The sequence below is a fragment of the Bradysia coprophila genome, unplaced genomic scaffold (assembly GCF_014529535.1).
Source record: "Bradysia coprophila strain Holo2 unplaced genomic scaffold, BU_Bcop_v1 contig_324, whole genome shotgun sequence".
Taxonomy (NCBI): domain Eukaryota; kingdom Metazoa; phylum Arthropoda; class Insecta; order Diptera; family Sciaridae; genus Bradysia; species Bradysia coprophila.
The window spans coordinates 4,424,573-4,449,056 of record NW_023503584.1 but is presented as its reverse complement, the minus strand read 5'-3'; the positions used below and the strand labels follow the sequence as shown (position 1 = coordinate 4,449,056).

The 24,484-nt window shown below is 34.0% G+C and overlaps 2 protein-coding genes across 2 annotated transcripts in view; one reads left to right on the top strand and one right to left on the bottom strand.

Moving 5' to 3' along the window:
• Window positions 1-24,484, bottom strand: part of LOC119079603 — a 118,804-nt gene that overhangs the window by 7,266 nt on the left and 87,054 nt on the right. Inside the window, exons 10-14 of the mRNA XM_037187594.1 lie at window positions 19,834-19,902; window positions 11,848-11,957; window positions 11,465-11,520; window positions 11,172-11,330; window positions 9,985-10,123 (exon numbers count right to left, since the gene is read on the bottom strand). Of these exons, the coding sequence (XP_037043489.1) occupies window positions 9,985-10,123; window positions 11,172-11,330; window positions 11,465-11,520; window positions 11,848-11,957; window positions 19,834-19,902 (533 nt within the window). The remainder of the gene's footprint in view (window positions 1-9,984; window positions 10,124-11,171; window positions 11,331-11,464; window positions 11,521-11,847; window positions 11,958-19,833; window positions 19,903-24,484) is intronic.
• Window positions 3,749-5,734, top strand: LOC119079604. Its single transcript, XM_037187595.1, has 3 exons — window positions 3,749-4,372; window positions 4,495-4,660; window positions 4,726-5,734. The coding sequence occupies exons 1-3, from the start codon at window positions 3,984-3,986 to the stop codon at window positions 5,437-5,439; spliced, it is 1,269 nt and encodes a 422-aa protein (XP_037043490.1). The 5' UTR covers window positions 3,749-3,983; the 3' UTR covers window positions 5,440-5,734.

Sequence of the window (24,484 nt, the reverse complement as noted above, 5' to 3'; positions counted from 1 at the left end):
AATTATATATCCGTAAATGTAATTAAGGACATAACGTTCCATAATAAGAAGCAACAAAAAACCTTCTGCTTGTTAAAAGTGCAACCGAAATGAGATAAAAATGGTAAAGTGGGTGGATGCTTTAAATTCTTTGTATTTTTCTTTTTTTTTCCGACGATAAACCAGTGACTATTTCCGTTTTACGAAAACATCACAACTTTAACAATCCACTCACATTAATGGGGCAACATAGTCACTAAAAAAACTTTAGAAGAAATATAATTTTTCATTTTTTTTTGCCTAGACGACAATGCATTGCATTACAGTAATAAAGTCAACTTTCTTGCCGTTCGTAGATTACATTTTCTCCTTGAATGTAGCTTGAAAATAGATATTTGCAGTGCATGTACCGAAATGATGTTGTTTTATGCTATTGATTGAGTTTGAAAAAAAAACAACCGCAGACGAGTTTGGAAACACATCGTGTGAGTAGAACATAATATCAGCACTAATGTCGAGATATACGTCAATCCATTACCAATATTGTACTGGGTACGCATTTGATTTGATTAACCCAACGCACAGGGCTCATTAGAGGCTTAGTTGCTGACAAATTTTTACCGGTCAAAAAGTCTCTTACGTTGGTCCTCGCAGTGGTGTTATACAACCAAATTTATAAAAAAATTTTAACTATTGGGTCGAGTTGGCTCCTTATTTCAAATCGTTCTGGTGACAGTTTATAGTGCTTGATTAACCACTAATTTATTTGGTTAGTCATGTTTATCTCTGGTTAATCATGTTAATCAAAAAGAATACGGATCCCCTCCTATAGCGCTAGCGCAATAATTCTACAGCTTCGTCATGTGAAATGTACATATTTCGAATTTAGAGTACGTACAAAAAGCTGGTTTTGCTTACTCTTGAGAGCAAAATGAAAAGATCGATTTTAAAAGCAAACATTTATGGCGAGCATCAAAAGCTCAATCATACAGTATAAGTAATGTGATTGTTATTTAAATGGTTAAAAAGCTCTCTATAAAAGTTTATGTTTGTTTTACATGGTATTATGCGTCGAAAACGCACTTTTCATAACTTATGCACTTTTTTTCGAAGCCCTCAGCATGTAACAGTACATTCCTAAAATAAAAATTCGGACTCACGTACGTACTGTGCTTTACTTGATTAGGCAATGTAAATGCATATTTCATACGGTACATTGTACATGTACATATCATATAGGTAGATTCACGACAGAGTAAAGTTAACCAGGCATGAGCGCTGATTTGACTAGGGCCCCGAACAAAAATTTTGAATTTATGTCAGTGTTCATTTGAGCTCATTTTCATACAGTGAATTAGGTCCCTTATTTGACGTTTCGAAAATGAGCCGCTCCTGCCTAGTTTATTTTACTTTGCCGTGGTACATTTCGTACCTAGGACTAAAAGTCTTTTTTTAGCGTGTGAGAGGTTCTGGAATCGAATACGGTAAAAAGACTTTTAGTCCGTGGTACGAACAATATTTTTCATATTGGTCCTAGGTATGAAAAATCCATTACATAACCCGGAATAAAAACGTTTTTTTATTGCATTGGATAAACTAAATTCACACGAAAACTCGAATTTTCAACTTACTATCCAATCCATCCTTGTTATGTAAATGACTATTGCAATCATGGTATTTTTAAAATCAATCATTTTATTTTGCTTTCATTTTTTAAGTAGTTTACGTAAACAAATGACAACTCTTGTTATCACTCACACGTCTTACTTCGATACAATGTAAAAACATTTCTGTCAACCTCAGCGTAAAATATTGAGACGATTTCTATTGCAATAATTATATTATTTCTTATCGTTAAGTTCAAGGTCATTCGTTCAACTATTCGAGATTCAGTAACTGGCATGAGTGAAAGTTTCAAATTTTGAATTTTTCAGTGTAACAACTACTAATGATTTTAGCAGAATATTATCAAATGCGGTTCTATACATATTATAGTCGAACTATCAAAATGCGACAAGTGCACGGAATCATCTATCAGAAACCAATTTCTACGTGTTAAAACGTCCTCTCTTTCGATACCCTTGTATAGTTAGTTCTGTAGATACGAATCTGGTAATACTAGGCCCCACCTTATGGGTGGGTCAGATCCATTGACTGACTGACTGATATTTTCTCAATAGATTTTTGTAATTGTTACAAAAATATCATAGATTGATCTTGATCAATGTAGCTCTTTGTCTTGTTTTGTCATAAATTGTTCGCTCCTTTTATTTTACCCTCACGAATTTCATTCTTAGTCGAATAATTTTTTTTAAATCTGTTGAGGATTACTCAAGCTATCGTGCTATCAAGCGACGCGACAAAAATTCTTTTGGGAATATCTCCAAGATCAATCGTTCGTCCTCAAAATTCACCTCAGGAATTTAATTCCCCTTCGAATAAAAAGAAGTTTTTGGAAATCCGTTAGGAATTACTCGAGTATTCGTGTTATCAAGCGATAAGACAAAAATTCTTTCAAGAATATCTCTAAGATCATCTGTGCGTTATAGACCATCTTCAAAATTAACCTCAAAAATTTAATTCCTCTTCAAAACATTTTTTTTGGAATTCCGTTAAGAATTACTCGAGTTATCATGTTATCAAGCGATAACTCAAAAATTCTTTTAAGAATATCTCTAAGATCACCCGTCTGTTATAGTTCATCTTCAAACTTAACCTGAGGGATTTAATTCCTCGTCGATTAAAAAAAAAGTTTTTGGAAATCTGTTTACTCAAGTTATCGTGGCATCAAGGAATGAACAAAGTGTGACAAACATTTTCTGTATCTAAGGTTTTTGGTCATACATTCCATGTATTTTCAATCATAGTAGTGAACATTGTGTGACAAACATTTTAGAGTCAAGGGAATAACACAAACACCGGAGAGTTGATAGATAACTATGCAATTTAGTCTAAATTAAGTTATAAACTTTGTGTGATTTATGGATTGGACAGCAATGATTTTTCAAAAAGAAAGAAAAAAGCCTCATCATCTATACGGACGTATAGAACGGTGATTATGATAAGAAGATATAGGATAAAACCGTTGGTCAAATCAAATACAATAAAATCGTTAGAGATGACTTGCACAAAACGAAATACCACATATCATGTATCTTCAGTTGTGTGGCCATGACACATAGTTTCGAAGAAAAAATCATTGTGCAATTTGGTTAACTTGATAAAAAAACAAGTGTCCATGATTAACGAATCAACCAACGTGAATGCAAGGCATACGAGCAGATAATATATAGTGTTGCGAGTGTATTATCTGTGTCGTCGACAGCTCACAAGCGTTTTACAATGATTATTTGAAAGTAATTATTAGGGTATATCCATAATATATTCGCAAATATGTCGATTTGCCGTATATGTGTATGCTATAAGGGCGGATCGAATCATCACTTATTTATTAAAAAATTTCCAAAAATTTTGACCGATCGATGAATTCCCCATATTGTCAAATGATTCGTAATCCATATAAATATGGAGAGACTACTAAACTTGGATGGACCGAGGTCTTTCTGTTAATTTTTCTACGATACAAAGCGTTGAAGAGATGACGTATTTAATCGTGGTGTGAGTTCGTGTGTTGTATTTATAACAAAGACCACACACAAGATAAACTTATGTTGAATAGTTGTTTCTGCCACTGAGTGATAAATGCTTTTTTAGGCTCTAGATCTGTACTTGTCACTCAAAGCCAGTCGAGTCTGGCAATACACATCGTCTGTTTAAAACATATTTTATCACCACGTTGGATACAACGTTTTCCTCTATAAAGCCACCGAAAGATTCCACGAAAAAGTATTTAGACACTAGACGACGTTCCATCTTATTGTTGACGTTGGTTGTAGCTAACAGTGTATAATAAACAAAAAATCATTCTGAGCGAACAGTTTGTGTGTAATCGTCGTTTTGTTCACATATCACTTTTAGCGGTAAAAATTTATTATTTTTCAACTATGTCGTCTGAAACAGAGACTGAATCAAACCATAATAAAATGCAATTGGCCTGTCCGTGGATTAATAGCAGCCTCTTCGAAGAATTATTACGCAAAGATTTTCCCGCATCAGACATAATTGTTCATGATTATCGTTTAAAACCGGCTCTTGCAAGAGGAGAAAATTATGCTAGCCAAATGATCAGAGCCGAAGTGAATTACTCGATGAACGGTGAAAATAAGCAGATTCGATTTATTATTAAGGCAGCATTAGCCAAAGATGCACTTAAACAGCTATCCGATGAAATGAAAGGAATTTTCTATACCGAAATTGCAATGTACAATGACGTGCTAACCAAAGTCCATGACTTATTAAAAGCGAGTGGCGAGAAAATTTCGTTTTATGGAAGGTGAGACTATCTGTAGATGTGCGTAATTCAATAATTGTTTGTGATGGTTCAGGAGATATAAATATTGAGCGAAGCGAATACATTTCCGAGGTTGACGTTTTTTTCTTTGAAAAATTTTTCAGATGTTATGCGTCGAGCAGGGAAAACGCATACCTGATTTTCGAAGACCTTACTGACAGAGGATTCAGAAACGTCGATCGACGAATAGGACTTGATATTTCGCACTGCAAATTAGTTCTAAGTACATTGGCTAAGTATCATGCTGCGACAGCAGTTCTAGTTGAAAAGGTGAGTGCCTTAAAATGTTCCTGCCGGTACAAGCGAATTCATTGCAAGTATTTCTCGTCCATCAGGAACCATCACTTAAAAAGCATTTTGATCAACATGGAACAGTAACAGGATCCGATTTTATAAGGAAGTTGGTGTCCAATTTCCTCATAGCTCAAGCAGAATTTTGTAAGAAACAACCGGGTCTCGAAAAGCTCGCCGAAAAATTCAATATCGTCAAAGACACCATTTACGATCGTATAGCAGCATCGTGTGCTCGAGATGACAATGATTTGAATGTAATTTTGCATGGCGATGTATGGTCGAACAACATTATGTTCAAATACGGCGACAACGGTGAAGTTGAGGACACTGTTTTGGTCGACTTTCAAATTTGCTACTATGGACCGCCGGTTTTGGACGTTACATATTGTCTGTACACATCGTCGCACATTGATGTCAGTGAATCGGATTGGGATATGCTCGTTCAGTACTACTATGAAGAACTGAGGTCGACGTTAGCTAAATTGAACTATCAGAAAAAGGTCCCATCGTTGACGGAGTTCAATGTTCAGATAATACTGAGAGGAATGTATGCGGCATCTATGGGAATTATTACTCAGAGTAGTCGAATGTTAGAAAATGTCAGTGAAAATGGTTTAGCTGATCTCATACGTGATGATAAAGCCGAACATCGATTGAATATGTTGTTAAATCCAAAAGTGATACCAACAATCATCAAGCTTTTGAAGTACTTTGACCGAAGAGGTTACTATGAAGGCGATGATTTTCAGTATTAAAGTTTTGCTTCATACGTCCATGCCCTTTATTGTCACTTTGAGCAATGTGTAATGAACCCCAAAACGAAAAGGACTGGTTGAGTAAATTTATGTCTTTGTTCAGTATCACAATAGAAATTAATAATTTATGCCGAACAAACAATCGCTTTATTGATATTAACATTATACCTAACAAACACGACCTGCGTGGAAATTTCAATATTCGTTGCTCAAAGCAAATATCAAATTGTTAAAGTTTTGACTAGTTAAATTGTGAAATAAAATCTTTGTGAACAGATGCATTGTGTTTCGACAAAGTTAAACTACAAATCAAATAGTCGAAGAAAACACAAGTCTGAGCTCTTATTTTTGTTTTCGTTGTTTCGATATCAGATGACTAGCCGTTTTTAGAAGACATGTGTAAGTTTTTGGGGGTTTGAAAGTTGGTCGCTCGAAAATATGTATGCACGCTACTCTAACCATTCACGCCGAAAGTGTGCCTAAAATTTGAATTTTAAGTGAACGATTCGATGAAAAAGTGAACCAAAAAATACATTTCAACGCTTCCTTGTATGAAAATGACGCTACGTTAGAAAGACCTCCGCACTTTCCATTTTGAATTTCAACCGCACTTACCTACTTAAATAATATAGCAACATAGTTATATGTCTTTACACAGACACAATTTCTATTAAAAAAAAAAAAAAAAACGAAAACTAAACTAATTTTCGTTGACGATTGACGTGACTTGCCACGTTTTCATAAAACGAACAGGGTAATCTCTTTCGAAAAGATGAATGACAAAAAACAAATTGATTAAAATTTGGAAATATAATTTACCTTAATTTGTTTCCGGTTTGCAACACAATTGAGTGAGTAGTCAGATAAAAAACATTGTCAAGAGAAATAAAAAAAAAATGCCAGCCCCCTCGAAGCTTTAAATAGTGCAGTTTTTGTAGCATTAAAAAGTCGTTGTCATTTTCAACGTTTTATGTCATCCGCGATTGTCAGAGGAATTTAACTTATTTGAGCTCTGAAAAATTTAGCGAAAAATAGAAATTTTCGAATTCATTTAATGAACTCACACTGGACAAACTAATTTACTATATTTCTATGGAATTCGATTATGTTCGTTTTGCTTCTTTCCGTTCATACGGTGCTTTAGGCTGAGCTGCCCAAAAACACAATGCTGCGTTATAGAAATTTCTGTCAACGTTACACGTGATACGAACAGACACATACTCGAAATACGTGAAATATCAGAGCGTTATCATACGTTTATCAAGTCTATTACTTCATTTTATCTAAGTAATTTCAACGGATTGTTAGAAGATCTTTACTCAATTGGTTTTAATATACATTTTGGTCGTTCATACGTTTCATACGTGCGAGGTGTGATTAACGACGACGAAACAAAGCAGTGGGTATACCATTATGGTTCGTTAAGTTTGTAAGTAAGTCAATTTCGTAAACTTTTGACATTTCTCCCATATACATTAAATGTCAAAAGTTTACGAGATTGACTTACATACAAACTTTACTAACCATAATGGTTTACCCCTAGTGATTTGTCACATCCGATGAACTTAGCTTAGATTTTTTTTCTGTTTTCAACGTTATTTCCAATGCAATCCATATGAAATCACATTGAAACATAGCTCGATTACACATACACTTATGCGCGCGAAGCAGCAGTTTCAGTATGTATGTGCGAAGTACGTTCATGCGTATATGTCATTTATGTGTAGTCTTTTATGTGGATTTAGAAACTGTGGTATGTAAGTAAAGTGAATAAACGTTTATAAATATTTCGGGTGTACATCATTTTACTAAACAAAAGCAAAGATAACAATTAATATTTTCTCGCTGTCAAAATATGAGGGAAAAAATAGATCTGTCATCAGACAAAGCTTCAATAGTATATTTTAACATACCCCAATACACACAAGAGTGTGTATTGGGGTATTTTGAAAGATATTTTTTTGTAATAGTGAGAGTGTGTTGGTGCATTCCTTCCCAACCGTTACTTTCCTTCTCGACCGTTTACTTTCCCTACCGACCGATTCATATCATAGCTCACCAATACACTCTCACGTATACATAAAACGTTATTTTCTCAAGGTTAGTCATACCGCACAATGAAAAGAATTTTTCATACCTAGGACCCCGGACTAAAAATCTTTTTTAGCGTACTCGATTCCAGACCTCGCCTTCGGCTCTGTCTCTCACACGCTAAAAAAGACTTTTAGTACATTTCGTACTGTTGCAGATAGCAGTGCTCTCAATAAGATCGTTCTGTAAACATCTGGACATATGGAAGAAACACAAAGAAAATGAATCGAATTGAAATATTTCTATTGAATTATATCGAGCTGTACTTTCATAAGCCAGGTCGTAACCTGATGCCGTCATATTTCTTACTAGATACCACATCAAGATTATAGTATATCGGGTGTTCATCCAATCGCAATATTCGTTTAAAGAGATTGCTTAAATACACCAAAGTCGTATTTGAAGTTCAAAATAAAACTTGAATGTTACAGTTTCTTGAACTTTAGCAAAGCATTTAAACATCAAGACAGCAAGAAACACTTTCCCACGGAATACTTGCATTATTATACCGTGTATATATTCACGAAAAATGTTGTCTCACCCTTCGAATGATGAATAGCTCCGTATAGTTTTCAACCGACAAATAATGCTGTAATTTTTCAAAGTATCTTATAACAACAATCTACTCAAAAAAGTTTTTTCTTTGTTAGCTCGGATTGTATACGTATATAAATATAAGTATATTCGTTGTCTGTACAATTGAGAAGCCTCTTTCATTCCAATTCTGTAAACTTTAAAGTTTACTTGAATGCAAACCAAGAAAGATTACAATTTTCTAAGAAAACTTTGACGAAAATAAAATGTTGCGTTTAGCTTTGAAAATTTTCCGCAAAATGATTGAATCAGACCAAATTCCGTTAACGCTAATAATAATCCTTTGAAATCCAATGTAAATGTTGAGTATAGTTGCTGTTTATTGCTTTTGTAATTTATAATTTTATAAATTTGGACGATCGAACTTTGTAAATGCATTATATTGAATGGAAACTCACTCTACATTTTGATGGAGTCCCTTTTCAAATAAACAACAACATTGTGTGTGTGTGTATGTTGTTGGCAACGACTAAGTACCTGAAGAGATCTTTGAAACAAAAGTATTTCAATTTGGGAAAATAAAGGGGACTTGACCAAGTTACGTTATTCTTCACGTAACTGAAATAAAGGAATTTATAATTGAAGTACCGGAAAAATTTTCCGCTTCCAGTTGACTGAAAAACCCCATAAACCATTAAACCATTGACAAAATAAAGACGATGTCTAATAGCAGAGGCAGAGTGTGAAACTGACATCAAACTTGATGTTGCGTGCAGACGTGAGTCGTGGGCAAAATCGTGGGCACTGATGGAAATTTTTGCTTTCCTCCTCGGGAGGTACGAAAGCATAAAGTACTCGTTAGAAAAGTTTCTGAGTTTTACATCAGAACTGTTCGGATTTCCAAGAAGGAAGAGACCATCATCGCTCATTATTTCTACCAACGGATATTGACACAAAGCTTATGTACAATAGCAGATCTCGTCCTTGTTTGGACAGGTGAGGAAGCTGGCATCGAAGGTACGGGCTATAATCACATCAGTCAAAATAAGAAAGTTATCATTCCCGTGCAACATTACACAGTTTCCGAATTGGGACTGACCTTTTGAAGGAAAATCTCATCAAACCTTGAATGGTAAAAAGTTTATTACAAACAGTTCAAACTTCAGGTCCCCTGTCGGTTCGATTTGAAAAAAAAAAAAATCGCCGACAGCTGAAAATTTCCCTCATGTCTGGTCAAATGAAAAAAGAAAAGAAAAAAATCTTTGACTGTCGCTGTAAACATTATAACAACGACCGTTTTGATGGTGTCCATCACTGTGCCTTTGCCAGATTGCATACAGACGCGGCAGTAAGTTATTAACTGCGAGTATAACAAAAGAGTAGCTGTTCTAATCCGAATCTGAATGGTTCCATTCATTTTTAAAGAGAAATTCACACATTAAGTGCCACGCGTTCGGTGAAAATGGTGAAAATGCTTTTCGAATAATGAATAATAAATTATGCGACTGTCTACCGTACCGTGTGTTATATATAGCTGTTGTAATAACGTCTTTTCCCTTTCCGCCAAATAATATTTCTTTGATAAATTTTACCAACTTTTTTTTTCTTTTGCGATAATTTTGCTCGTTTGTTGACTCGCATAAACGACAGCAGCAGAAACAGTAATCCTCTTACTCAACGGCAACAACTTTCATCAATAAAGTAGGGAGTATTTTGTTATTTAAGTGTTACATAAAGGCAAATTATTAATCCACCGAAAAATATCGAAAAGTAATTAATAAAACGAATATTATAACGAAATCTCGTAAGGAATATCAATAATTCGCTTTTGCGTTGGTGTGGACGTATTTCTTCTCGATATGCTTTAGTATTGTCAATAGAAACTTTTATGGCCAAAGTATATTAAAGGTGGATACTTACATTGATACATTGAGGAAGCAGGTAAGTAAAAATTCATTGTAAATCGCCATAGATATAAATCGGCTTTCATTGAATTCGGATGGTGCTTTTCGAACCATTATACAAAGCCGAACGCCCCATGCCAGGAACAAAACTTCCACTGTAAATAAGAATTATGTTGTTAGCACACAATAGCGATAAAATGTGATTCTCACTGTAAGCCACTTTCAACGGCTATGTCCAAAAAAATAAAATATTGAGAGACAGTTTTGCCAGAGCGAACACTTCAACATGTACCTAAATGTAAATTTGCTGATAAATCCGTAAAGTGTAGCTCTAAGGCGCTTATTTCAAATTACAGTTTCATAGTCTTAGCAACATTGCTGCTAAACAGAACTCTTATTAATGCGTAGAGGAACCGTTTGTAACTGGGTGATTCCATGCTGTGATTTTTAAGACAAAAGCCATTTTGGGTTACAAAAAATTCCTTTGAAAACTGTGTGATTGCTTTACGAACGGTTTCAACATTAAGACAGCTCTTCACATTATAATTTTTGTTCATGAATTTGAATTTGAAAGTGACCGTCAGTTTGTCAGCGTTGCTGATTCAAATCAAAGGAGTAACCATCTGAGTAACATTTCTTTTAGTTGTTCCTCACAATTGGATCGTCTATTCTTGAAATCGTTCGATAAATGACTAAGATTCATTTTAGTTAAACGGTTGACGGTAATTAGTTGAAAGACATAACATGGTGTGTAATACACACTGTGTATCATTCCTTCAAAATTCTTAGAACTTAACGAAGTAAAAATTATTCGAAAATATCGTCAAGATTTTGTTCGACTAGTTTACTTAGATATGGCACTATATCACTGAAATACTGAAATTTGGGAAAATGTAGTGAGGCTGATTACAGGAAGTAGTAAGACACGATATCAATTTTTTTTTTAAATTGTTGTCACTGGGTATGGATTCGCCCCCAGCCAGGCCCGTGACCAATTATAACAAAATGACTTCCTAGTATATAATTTACGAACAACAGAAATGCGACGAATGGAATCTTGTAACAAAACTCATTTTTTCACATCCTTTACGTTAACATTTGGGAATTTTCACCGGTAAATAAATAAATGTTTCATGTTCCTCTTCAAATAGAAGCGGGGTAAAAAAAAACCGGAAAAAATATCGAAAAATAAATTAAACTTACTCGAAGTGAATGTGTGATCCCACCAGTTGGTTTTACATAAAAATGCTTTCAAATCATCAGCAGTACGGCCAACAACAACCACAGGCGGTGCTACTATAGTTCTAATAAGAAGTGCAACGCTAATGCATCCACACAACACTCCCAATCGCTTCAACAATGCTGCAAATAAATTAATGCATGAGAAGTGAACTGAACAATGTTATTTACGTTAAGTAAGTGAAACGGAAGAATAACGGAAAATGAAAAACATTTCTAAGGAAATCCATCGTCAGAATAAGAGAAGGTTCAATTACCTGCATCTGTTATTTTAACAGCTTTAGCTGATCGCACCCGGAATATTACTGATATTCTGGAACACACAAAGCGATTTACATTTTCAATTTAAAAATGTTGGACTATGGTATTTGGATTCTGTTAAATTCTATTCCTATTTTTCCTTGTTCCTTTTTCGGAATTGATTGAAAATGAAATTAAATCAATGACAAAATGAAGTTTAATTTGAAATTCTTGTGAGTAATAATTTTCCATATTTTATCTTCATAGTTCTAAATGAACGGTTGAATATCATCGAATCAACTGAATGAAAATGAAAATCAGTTTCAGTGTTATGCTGCTCGTTTAGGAAGCCGCGCTGCCGGAACTATATTGTGTACACAGAAAATTATAGATATTTTACCTCCAAGTTTTCAGCATCAGAGCACCGTATGTCAATGAAAATCCAATTTCTCGCAACCATATGCGAGCTGTGCATGTGTATAGTGATGGGTTCGGATACATAACGATTGACTGAAATTTGAAGAACATTAGTTGTTTATGATACTCAATCACACTTAAAATAATATTGTGTTGGAGTAGCAGTCTGAATGGAATTTACAAGTGAATTATTTCTGGATAAACATTTTCAGAAAATATATTGAATCTGTTGCAAAATCTAACCATAAATGGGGAGAAATTGAGAATGATGATTTTGACAAGTTGTTTTTGGTGCAAAACTTGTTTGGATGCGGTAGAGTTCCAAAATGCACAGATTTTTTTTTGCCTACAGAAAACGTATTTGGCGAAGTGCAATCGATGCATTCTAAAAGCATATACCGGTGAACAATAACATTTTGTGTCGAGATCGATCGAATTGCTATGGTCAGATAATTGTGTATAGCGAATAATGCTGGAAAAACATACTTATTCCAACCGATTTCAGTGATTTTAGATTTTTGAACATTTTTCAATCGACATAAATAAGAAGAACATAGACCACAACTCGACCGTTGCTCGACTCTTGTTTAAAGTTAAAGGAATTGTCGTAGAAACCTTAGTTTAATACATATTTCACTTGATGCACTATAATGATTTGTAATACTAAATTGGTATTAAAAGGCCCGTCATTGGGAAATGACAGGACAGTTTCCCGAAAATGTATGGAAAATTTTATAACAAAAATTCACCGAAAAAATTCAAAGAAACTCACCTCTTATGCTTTCCATTGTATTCGGGCATAGTCTCTTTAGGTCGCCAAGGCATATTTGAACACTAAAACTCTTTTTACTCGATGCAAAAGCAAAAAGTTTTTTTTTGTTTTGTCGCGACAAAAACACAGAAAATATTTCGACACAACTGTGACACTCCGCTATTATAAGTACTAGAATCAATGTTTGCTGTGTTCACTTAGGCGGTAAAATATTTCCATTCAAAAAAGTGTCCGACACTTCAACGATGGTAGACATTTATTAAAATTGTAACCTCTCAAACGGGCTTTAACAAACCTCCGCTGAGCTCCAATAATTCTCCGCTGAGCTTTGACCAACCTCTAATGAGCTCTAATAATTCTCCGCTATGCTTCAGTAAGAATCCGTCAGACCTTAGTACGTTGTAGTAAGGCAATGAAGCTAAGCGAACACTCAATAAGCATCAGCGGGTACCTAATAATTGTTGCTATGATTTAATAAGATTCCACTTAGCTTTGGCAAATCTCCGCTGAGTGTCCGATTCGCTCCATTAAGTCTTCCTGCAACTTGCTTATTATTATTCGAGAATTATTCGAGCTCAGCGGAGGTTTGTTAAAGCTCAGCGGAGAATTATTAGAACTCAGCCGATATTTTTATTCAAAGAGGTGGCATAATTAGACTTCGCGAAGTCTTCTTATCTTACTAAAGAGTAACGAACATTTATTCACGCTCAGCGCAGTCTTACGAGAGGCTAAATTTTTAATAAATGCTCTCCCATCGTTGAAAGAATGTCCGCTGAGCTCTCATAAAGCTTTAAAAAAATGGTCTATGAGCATTATTAAATATATACGCAACCTTTTGTCAACTGTTTCATGATTTTTATAATATGTCTGACACGTTTTTGAATGAAAATATTTTACCGCCGAAGTGAACACAGCAAACATTCATTCTAGTACTTATAGTAGCGGAGCGTCACAGTTGTGTCGAAATATTTTCTGTGTTTTTGTCGCGACAAAACAAAAGAAAAATTGTTTTTGCATCGAGGAAAAAGTGTTTTAGTGCTCAAATATGCCTTGGCGACCTAAAGAGACTATGCCCGAATACAATGGAAAGCATAAGAGGTGAGTTTCTTTGAATTTTTTCGGTGAATTTTTGTGATAAAATTTTACATACATTTTCGGGAAACTGTCCTGTCATTTCCCAATGACAGGCCTAAACACATTAAATCGATATTGCCAACAATTTCCTAAACACTAGACCTTCACCTCGCAACACTCGAGTTGGGTCTGTTAGTATGGTAGCTCTATTTTACTCTGCCGTGCTGTGAGTTGGGTCTGTAAGTATGGTAGCTCTATTTTACTCTGCCGTGCTGTAAGCTGGACCTAACTGTTTTTTTTTAATTGGATACGTTTTTAAGATCAATTTAAAAAAAAACGTTAAACGTAATAGTACATTACGTCCGAGGTTCGGGCCATAACGTCTCCACTCGTCAAAATAAAAATTTGGAACCTCGTACTTTCACTAAATGAAAGCAGACAGCAGAGAACTTAGGTGGTAGGTTTCTTCTAAAATTGGGCGGAATAATAGAACCACATTGTTATTGATGACCTGTATTTGATGCAGACTTCACAAATAAACGACTAACTGTGAGTAATAAGGTATTGTATAGCAATACTGCAACATTTATGTTTTTAAAAAAATGAAGTAATAGATCTGAAGTAAAATTTCTGATTTATTGTGAAAGGTTAGGTCAAGCGCTAGTTGTGTACATCCACAATCTACGAAACAAAATTTGAGGTCGATGATTTACATCTATCAAATCAGAAAATATGCAACTTTTTGGGAGAGTAAGTAATTTTGTATTCCTATTTCTTTGAAGTTCTTAGTTGTTAGAATCTTGTCAGTTTACTATGAGGTTTGGTTTTTTGGCATTTGCAAACAACTTCACACCAAGCCACAAGTACCAACTTCATACCAACGCGAATATTTCATTTGAATTATAATGCAAGGTAACATTTTTTTGCCTAAATGTCGTAGAACGACTTTTTTATTTAATAAAAGCAACGAATCGCGAGAGAAAGTAACCAGAAGAAAGCGATTGATGTTCCCGTTTAATTTCGAATGGATAATTCAGAAATATTAAAATTAATTTCCAATTGTGTAACTTTCGTATTCATCGCATTGTCTGCAAAGTTCTCCCATAACAATAGATTAAAATACCAACTTGACATAACATCAAAGTTTCATCGTCGCTATGCTATTATTGAGAAGAACAGCAGGTATAGAATTTAATTAACGTTAATTTATTTCGTATCTATACATATTCTAGTCGCACAAGTTTTCAATCGAAAGCATAGTGCTTAGAGGATTTGCTAATGGTCGAGAGTACAAGTATCATATTTACTTTTTGTACAAGGTACAAAAGTTTAGGAAAACAATATTTCTGTTCTCGTAACTGGCCTTTGGACATACTTTCTGAGTAAACTGGAATAAACCCTACACTCAATTTAATTTGTAAGGTAAAAGTAGATTTCTATTGTCTGGTGCACCCACCTGTTCACAAACTTTAAATATTCATGCAATTCAAAATTCTTATTCCCATCTCGTAAGTATTCTCTTGTACATACTAACATTACGTGTGTGCATGCACTCAATCTGAACACATATTCTGTTCTTATTCTAGCTTGGCTCTTGGGGAAAAACAAAATAAATTAAAAGTTTCCGTATTTTACCCAGCTGATAACCAAGTATAAAATGTTCAACGAATAATAGATTGTATGTGATAATGCAGAAAAGAATAAAAAAAAAAACTTAGAAATGTGGACGTTGTCGTCTATGTAACTGGACTCGCACTCAATTTATTTTCCGTCTTAAAAAAATTATGGCTGACAAACAAAGAAGTTCGTTGCAATGTTGCATTAGGACAGTTGTCGGATCTATTACTTCATTTGATTTAAGAATTTTCGACAGACGGAAAAAGATCTTCTACTTTATTGGTTTTACCACAATATTTTTCTACATAAGACGACGTCAGCTAGAACTCATTATTTATTTTTTGTCGTTGTTATCGATAGCAGATGACACAGTTTCTCGTTAAAATGAAATTTCTGGTCGATGCACTGCAAACTAAGTACCAGAACCAAATTTAAATAAGAGGCATGCTCGACGCAGTAATGAGAATTTCCCATTTGAATAAATTTTTTGTTTCCTTCATATAAATCCATAATTAGTTCCTCAGACCATTTGCACAGTAACACAATTGTGTGAACAAAGCATAATACCTTGTACGAACATTGCTGTTGTCATGCAGGTTTCAAAAGCTTTAAACAAAACGACTTCGATGTGGAGAGCGAAACTTTTGTGAATAATGTTTCAAGTTTTTTTTTGCCTCTCGGATTTATGTTTTTTGGTTGTTTTGTTATTGTTCTTAAATATTATGAGACTACAACGAATGGGTAGATAGGGACGTATTAGTTAAACTTGTGTACATCGCTTCGATGGTTTACAAATGACCCTGCAGGGGTGACGGGAACAACCCATTTTCAACTGGCTTTTATTGCTGTAAAATCGGATTTATGACATACATTTGCTATAATTCAATACTGTTGTTGGTACCGATACTGAATTGCATTGTACAATGTACACTAAACGCGTAAATAGCTTGTGGAATGTACATTTATTGAGAGAAATAAAAAAGATTTCTCGAATAAAGTAATATACAAAGGGAAATTGATATACGAAAATTGATGTGAAACTGTAATACAATTTTGAACATTTTTCTAAAATCATTGAAGATTGATTGAGTGTATGGGTTTCGTGAAACTTTCTGCAATTTTATTGTAATCGATTTTTGTCAAATGACATTCTATTTATATGCGATGACCTCGTACTTCAGTTTCAATTCGAGCAATCTTTCTGACAACCAATAGACTTTCGGATCTAAACTTGGTAGCTTCTCCGCAATTAATGACAATGCGATAAATTTGTACTAAAGATTTTTTGTGTGACAAAGCTATTTTTAAGATATCTTTCCTCACTTTGACTGTTCTCATCATGTCTTATGTCTTTCCTATGTCTTTCTCGTTCTAGAAAATGAGCATCTTACTTAATTTACCTATTTTTTCAATTAAGTTATGGACCTATGACTTGTTTAAGGTCCCCAGAGGTCAGTTCCTAATAGTAAGTGTCGTCATCAAGTCCACTGTTCCTTCTGAACTCTAGAGATGAGTAAGATAAAGTTCCTCAGATAAACTTTGAGATTTGATTTTTAAGTTTTTCATATAAATGTCTTTTTCCGCCTGGATAGACCATTTTCCGAAAAAAAATTGTTCTATACTTTGCATGCCTAGCAACATGTGATCATAAGAAATTTTATAAAGCTAAATGCCCACCATAGCCATTTTTTCAACACCTGCAAGATCCTGCACTTTTTCGACTGATTGAGGCTTCGATTTTCACATTAATTAAGAAATTTGAGAATAATGGTTGCACTGTCTTAATTTACCACCAATTACTAAACTGTTTCAATTTTTTTCGTTATCTTTCACTCCCTTACTAGTGAGGAACACATCGGTGTTTTACCGCGGTCAGTCTTTTATTTGACTATGTTCAAGATGCTACTAATTTACATCAAATAACATGACCACATCGAACAGATTTCGACTTTGGACTTCTCATAAATATTGAATTTCAAAGCAGAAAATATCGCAACGTTGAAGAAACGTACTGACTTTACTTCGCTATGATAATTTTATGAATGTTTATCGCCTCCATACCCATAAATTATGTAGGGTGTTCGCAACATAATTGGTTTATAACCAGCACATAAATATCATCTTGTGCACGTTACGATGCTTCCGGATGCCCACTAGTTTATCCCATTATGAATTCCAAAATGAGCACTCACGAATTATCAAATGCTTCGCTCTCGTCATAAAAGTGTTTACTCAAACAGACAAAAAACATTAACTCAACATATTGGCTAATAAAATAAAACATTTTTATGCTGCTCGTTCCACTTAATCGACCCAAACACTTATATGCCATGTAAAACCTAACATCAAAACATAATACACAAAACCTCCATTGCAGTAAAATGAATAAAAAAAACACAGAGAGAGCAAAGAATATTCCACCAGCATCCTGTTCCTAGTTTTGATGGTAAATGCTGAAATTTGTCATATCCTTTCGAAATGTTTTTATGGCTCACTAATAAATACATTTCGTTACTTCTACAATATCAAGAGTTTCTTTCCCGTTTGATATATATCCCCAGTCGTAAAACAATGTCACGATGTTTTATGTTTGCGTTTTTTTCGGTTTTCTTTTCGTGTAATTTAATAAAATGAAGCTTAACCATTACTTTTTGACTTTTTTTCGGCTTTCAACGCTTTTTACCGAGCATTTTAATACGTTGTTACAGTTTCTCATTCGAATAGACTATGTACATAATAACCCACACGGAATGGTCGACTTTATTGTGTATGACTGGAGTATGCTTCCTGGTTGTCGGTTTTTATGTAATGCTTTTCTGTGTCATTTAACCACGACCTCTCAGTCTGATGATATCATGTTCATTGCTAATAAATAAAAAAAACTCAACTTCAAAAGATATTAAATACCGGATAAACTGGTGCTGGTCAAAACTATTTTAATGTTTATTTAGCCCGAAAATTTTCATGTTTATTTGCATTATTTACGTAAACTATTAAAGTAACCACCTAAACCGATCGTCCAGGTACCCTAACGTTAATTTAACGATGTCAGTAAGTTGCTACAAGTTTAAAACTTTCGATTTCAATTCAAAGCTTGAACATTTTGAAACAAATGATTGGTGCAACTATTTTGAGAATTTTCGGGATCCATTTAGTCTATTCTATTTCATTACTGGCTAATTGAGCGTACTATAGTCAGTAAAATGTGAATCCAAAAGAAATTAAAATGAATCATAGCACCTACATGAGTTAGACTTTAATGAAATATGTTTATTTACAGCGGAAAATAATAAAAAAATACTTGGAAAATCATCCCTTTTAAGGTTAATTACTATTCGTTCGTTATATACGAGCATAGGTAGAATCGGATCGGATGGAACTAATTAGTTCAAATCGGAATTTATTCAAATATTTTACTCGTGGTAAAGCATTATAATGGGTACTTTTGTTCTCAGTGAATGTAATGCGCTGAAATGGAGAACATTTACGAAGGCAATTAACGCAAATAACGTTGAATTTTATGATATATGGCGAATGAAATAGGTAAAAAATAATTTTTTATTGCAATGGCACGTCAACGATTTCCTGTAATTGGTTGCTGTTGCTGTATTTTAATATATTAAGCTCTATAGTCAGTAATCAGTCATACATTATCATTGGCTTGAGATGATCGATCCATTTCCAAATCTTGAGGATAAGTTTAATTCATGAGACAATATGAACAATCGCGTTCCAGATAAAAGACGAGTCCATATAAACAGTTCCACCAAGAAAGATCGAGCACCGTCTCACAGTACTCTTACAATAGGATAATCTGGCACACGGTGCCAAAAGAACGCACTTTTAAAATACGTAAAAGGTCATGTCATCGACTTAATGACTCCTTTTACAAAATTTTGCTATCGAAAAATCGTGTGCGAGTTCACCTTTTACGTAGTTGAAAAATGCGTTATTTTAGCACCATGTGCCAAATTACCCCACGCCCCACTGCACTGAAAATTTGACGACATGAGTATCGACGATTTTCTGAAGAAATGACGAGTAGTCCAAATTTCTTCAGAAACTCACCATTTCTTTGGGAAGTCATCTCGACATTTTATGAAAGGAAATTTCCTTGTACATCGATAAGAAACAACGACTTCCTGAAGAATCGGCGAGTTCCTAAAGAAACGTCGGCCTCTCGTCATTTCTTCAGGAATTCGCTCGGTAATTAGTTCAACAAGAAAAGCATTTACATTTACAAATCTAGTATGAACATTTCATTCGGAGAAACCACTAGTTCCTGTTAGGTCGGCAGGAGTTTTTCTTTAAATCATCATTTCAAAAATATAATTTATTGAGCTTGACAAATCTTTAAGTTCCAAGGTTTACGAGAGTTGATTTTGCATAGATTTTTTTTTCTGTATTAACCCGAGACCAGACCCCATAAAGATATAAAACATTATTATCCGAACACACATGGTTCAATCGTAAACTAAATCGTGTTAAGATACTAATAAAACTTACCGTGCAATAAATGAAGAAAGCTCCTAGTGCTATAACTCGTAAAAGGGCAGGACTGGCGGCGCGAAGAACCTGGAACACAAAGAGTTGGTTTGATATGTTGTTGGAATTGTAAAAATGTTTTTATTTATTGTCACAAACTAATGAAACTTATGCTTAAATCGGCTTAACAAGGCAGACAGTCGGGACATAAAAAATGAATTGCTTCTGTGAATCACCACTTGAGACAACTTCATGTTGATAAAGGTTATGAAGTAGCCAATGGTTGCGGATAAATATCCCAGCGCAATTAATTTGTTGAACCGTGGCATTTGAATCGAATAACACTTTAATGACAGCAAAGACGCCTTTTATATTATCGCATTATACGTGCAATGACAAGTATTCGCTTCCGGTGTTATTATTAATTTCATATAATTATGGATTTAATTATCAATCATTGACATAATATTTCCCAAACAATTAAGATCGAATAAGCTAATAGGAGAACCGTGAATAATTCAATTTTCCACTTCTCTATCATTTTGTTAGTATTTATTTTTGCAAATTAAATTACAAAATATTAATCATAATGTAAATATAAATAAATGGAAATAAATTAGTTGATTATATGAATTCTTTTGTGGAATTTTTATTATTTTTATTTATTCATTCGTTCAAGAGATGGAATTTTTTTTCGTTTATGCATAGAGTGGTAGCGAGTCGAAATTTATTACAGATGCATTTTCCATGATGATGAAAAATCAAATCGGAATTTTATAAATTCATTAAATTAGCGGAAACCGTAGAAAACGCTGCGACGCGACGCAGGCCCCGTACATACAGATTCGTATACCAAAGGGGCCAAATTACGAGATGATTTACTTACAACACTTTGAATTTTTCGACACTAAATTTGGGATATAGCAAAAATTGCAGAGAGTGATTCTTTTGACTTTTTTATATACGTCTAGTTAGGCCTTCTTGCTAAGGCCCCAAAACCAGTCTCAAATATTTTTGACCTTCCATAGCGGGTTGGTAGTAAGCAGTCAAAAGTCGAAAAATGGGGTTTCTTATTCCGGATTTCATTTCTGTAAGGTGGCGAGGACACGGGTGTGTATGGGTTCGTTGGCAAGCTGAGGTCGAGTTCTCCCGGGGCAAATATTAACTTCAAAAAGTTTGATGATAAGCAGCCGAAAATATGACCTCCGGAATTTTTTTTAGAATCGATGGAACCTCGGTGAACTTTGATGAGAGCTCACTTATGCAATTATTTGATTAAATTATTATTTATTTTGAATGTGGAGGACCTCAGACTTAGCTTAGCCCTATTTAGTCCAAGAAGTGCAGCACTCATCGGTCTCACGTTTCACTTTTGGCGCTTTATACAAACAAATTGAACTTTTGCTGACTGAATATGCTTTCTGTTCAATTAAATTTTAGTTCTTCTATTCTAGTTTTCATTAAATTTATCGAGCTTTCGTATTCTTTTAAGTTTTCATTATTCTTTTTAAGAACCGCAACCTTTCAGAAAATACAAAAGGAACGGAAAATTGGAAAGAAATCCATTTACAACGAGAGTATAACTTGGCTAATTCAATTTTCTGCAAAAAATCATAATTTTAGTTCGTAACAAAAGACCACCTATTATCGACTCAAAGCTTTTTGCTTTCTACCACTGAAATAAGTAGAGCATTATGTTTCCGTGTAATTAACTGAAAGATGACTCACAATAAGTCCTTTAAAAGTTTTTATAAAGTTACAATTCTTTTTGATTCACCGAAAGAAAATGCATCCCGTTCCTACCGTCCCATTTAACCGTATCATTATTCAATTACATCCTGAAATTATGCTACACAATATGAAACTGCATTAAAAGTATATTTGAGAACAACAAAAAAAAACCCCATGCTGTGTGCATAGTTGTTTATTCAGCTGTACTGAAAATATAATTTATGAAAAAAAAGCTCTCATGGGAGTGTATACTACATCCTACAATAACTTTGTTTTTTAATGGAAATGATAATCTGAAAATCTCATCTCAGTTTTCAATCGGATTTTACGTAGAAAAAGGATGGAAGTGGAAAAGAATAGTGAAAAGTATATTTCGAAAACTGACAACACAAAAAACTAATAATATTTTTGTTTGCATTTTGAAATTCAAGGAAACTTTCTGCATTTTCATCGTAAACTTTCGTTACAAAGAAAGAGGCGATGGAGAATAGGAACGAAAGTCATATTAGATAACCATTTTTCTATTATAAATCAGTTGAATGTTAGAAAAAGGAATTTCCATCAGGGCGTCATTCAAAAGGGACAATTGGTTTTTATCAGAGTATGTTTATCGTTTTGCGCCTAAATGTGAAGCTTTTACAGCAATATTTACAGTATTTTTCGCTACAAAAACGATAAAGAGTATTTTATGCGCAACAAATAGTTAATGGTATTTGCCATTTCGAGCCCAAAAAATACCTGCACAGTTTTTGTGGCCAATAGTTATTTATGTAACAAGAATCGTACGAAAATCGAATAAAAACCGAAGATAATCTTAGCTTGATTTCATTAACACGTGGCTTTTATCGCACTAGTAAATACGTTCATACGACATTGCACACATATACACAAATATAGTCACTAATTTTATCTACCTAGGTGAAATAATAGCAGTGAAAAGGGGCTATTATTTCGCCGTCGGTAGATAAAATAGCGTGTGGACAGAGGTGAATAATCTACTATTAATTTCATATATATATTTTCGCACTAGTGCATAAAAGTGACGTTTGTAAAAATGAGGATACTAATACCGAACATCGATCTTGTTCCTAACTAGTGCCTAAATGGAAATTTTGTGCATACTGTGTGTTGTCACCCTCGATTTCGCCGCGGACTGACACGATTCACATCTATCTTGTAATTTCATTGCTGCTTCCATTTAGGTGCATGTTATGAAAATAGCTATTATATATTGACCGTTTAAACATACCTTTTACGAATAAGACACGAAAACCCTTCATTATTCAGTTGTACAAATCCTGTAATTATTCACAACGACTTAACTTAAAATGAAAAAAATACGAATTATATCTATGACAAAGAGTGACTATTGATGGGAGTTCATAAGGAGTTTTATAATTGCGAGCAATGCGTTTCGCTATTGCTATTATGTGTCGAAGCTGGTATATGGGTACATTTCGGACAGCAATTTGCAACGATCTAACCATTTCGTCTTTTAATTAACTTTTATGCCGAACGTCGTTTATGAACGGTGCCAACAAACTTTTTTTTTACAGAAAATTACATTAAATTTCTTTAGCAACAATCAACAATGGCAAACTCTTTCATATACATTCCTAAACAAGAACTTATTGATTGCTTTACTTCAAACGATTTTTATTCGTTCTAAAAATTAAACTCAACTTTGTCAAGTCTAATTTCAGCCTATTGTCGTACAACCAATGACAATAATTTTTCCTTTACAATAATGATCTTAACCCCTAGTTTCCAATCCTTTATTTTGTTAAAGAAAATTTCAAATTTCGGAAGAATTCAATGATATTTTCCGAATTAAAGATTTCTTCAAAACATTTATTATCGTGTTCACTCGGGTGATTTATTTTTAGAGAGTAGGTACACGTTTCAGAAAGAGACCTTCCATATGTATGTTCCAATAACTTTGTAAGAAATATTTCAACTTAGAAATCAATTCCATTAGTAATTGCTGAGCATTTTTCGTTTTTAAATTATACACATCATCACATTTACATACGAAAAAATCGAATCGGAGAGCCTTTTTACTGTTTTTCATGCTTTACTGATATGTTTTTCAGTTAAAAACGATGAATGTCGTAAACAAAATTCGTAAACTGGACGGGGCGAATTCTTAAAAGGTAACACAGATCCTTTTCGAAGTCGTCGAAAAGATACTGGTTTTAGTAGTAACCTCTTATATAGCATTACGAACAGTTTATTCTAAAAAAGTAAAAGATTTGGCATCCAAAACAAAATACATAAAACAAAAGAAGTAACAGATTTCATAGTTACCACTGTAACGATGTAACGCTGTATAAGAATTCTTATAAATCCTGACGAAGACCGTAAAGTTGTAGATTTAGATAGCGTCTAAAATGTGTAAATTTAAATGAAGTTTATTAACCTGCCAGCATTACTATAAAGTCGAGAACTTCCTCCGTTGAACAGCTTCATCTCGATCTGCAAGCTATTCCCACACCCAGCTAACATACGTTTTCTTTATTTTAAACATTTTAACACACAAAAAACGTATTGGCACCCAAAGTACTAGATTTATGTGTACAGCGTAACAGTGGAATTAGTTTAAAGGGACAAATGATTTTGTCTTAAGTTTGTTAATTGTAAGTTAATTTACGGGTGAGAATATCTAATGTAATTTCAATTTTTTTTTTCTCGATCGTGAACAAATTCATTTGAATTGTAAGAAGTAAAAGTTTTTGCACCATTTCTATTCTTTTTCGACACTATTGTACATGACAGAGCCCATTACATATTTAGATGCGTTAGTTGAGATGAAAAGATCTTTAATCAAGAATTTTTACTAATTCTCAAGGATTGCCTAGTTGACCAATGTCCTCCGTCCGTGGATAAAAACAGCTGTTGGTTTTGCGTAAGTATTTGTGTAGTGAATTTCTTCATATAAAGT

Bases quoted from the DNA above. Each gene is read 5' to 3' on its own strand.
- LOC119079604 (XM_037187595.1), top strand. From the start codon at position 3,984: ATGTCGTCTGAAACAGAGACTGAATCAAACCATAATAAAATGCAATTG. The intron at 4,373-4,494 runs GTGAGACTATCT...AAAATTTTTCAG, and splicing joins AAAATTTCGTTTTATGGAAG to ATGTTATGCGTCGAGCAGGG. The intron at 4,661-4,725 runs GTGAGTGCCTTA...CTCGTCCATCAG, and splicing joins CAGCAGTTCTAGTTGAAAAG to GAACCATCACTTAAAAAGCA.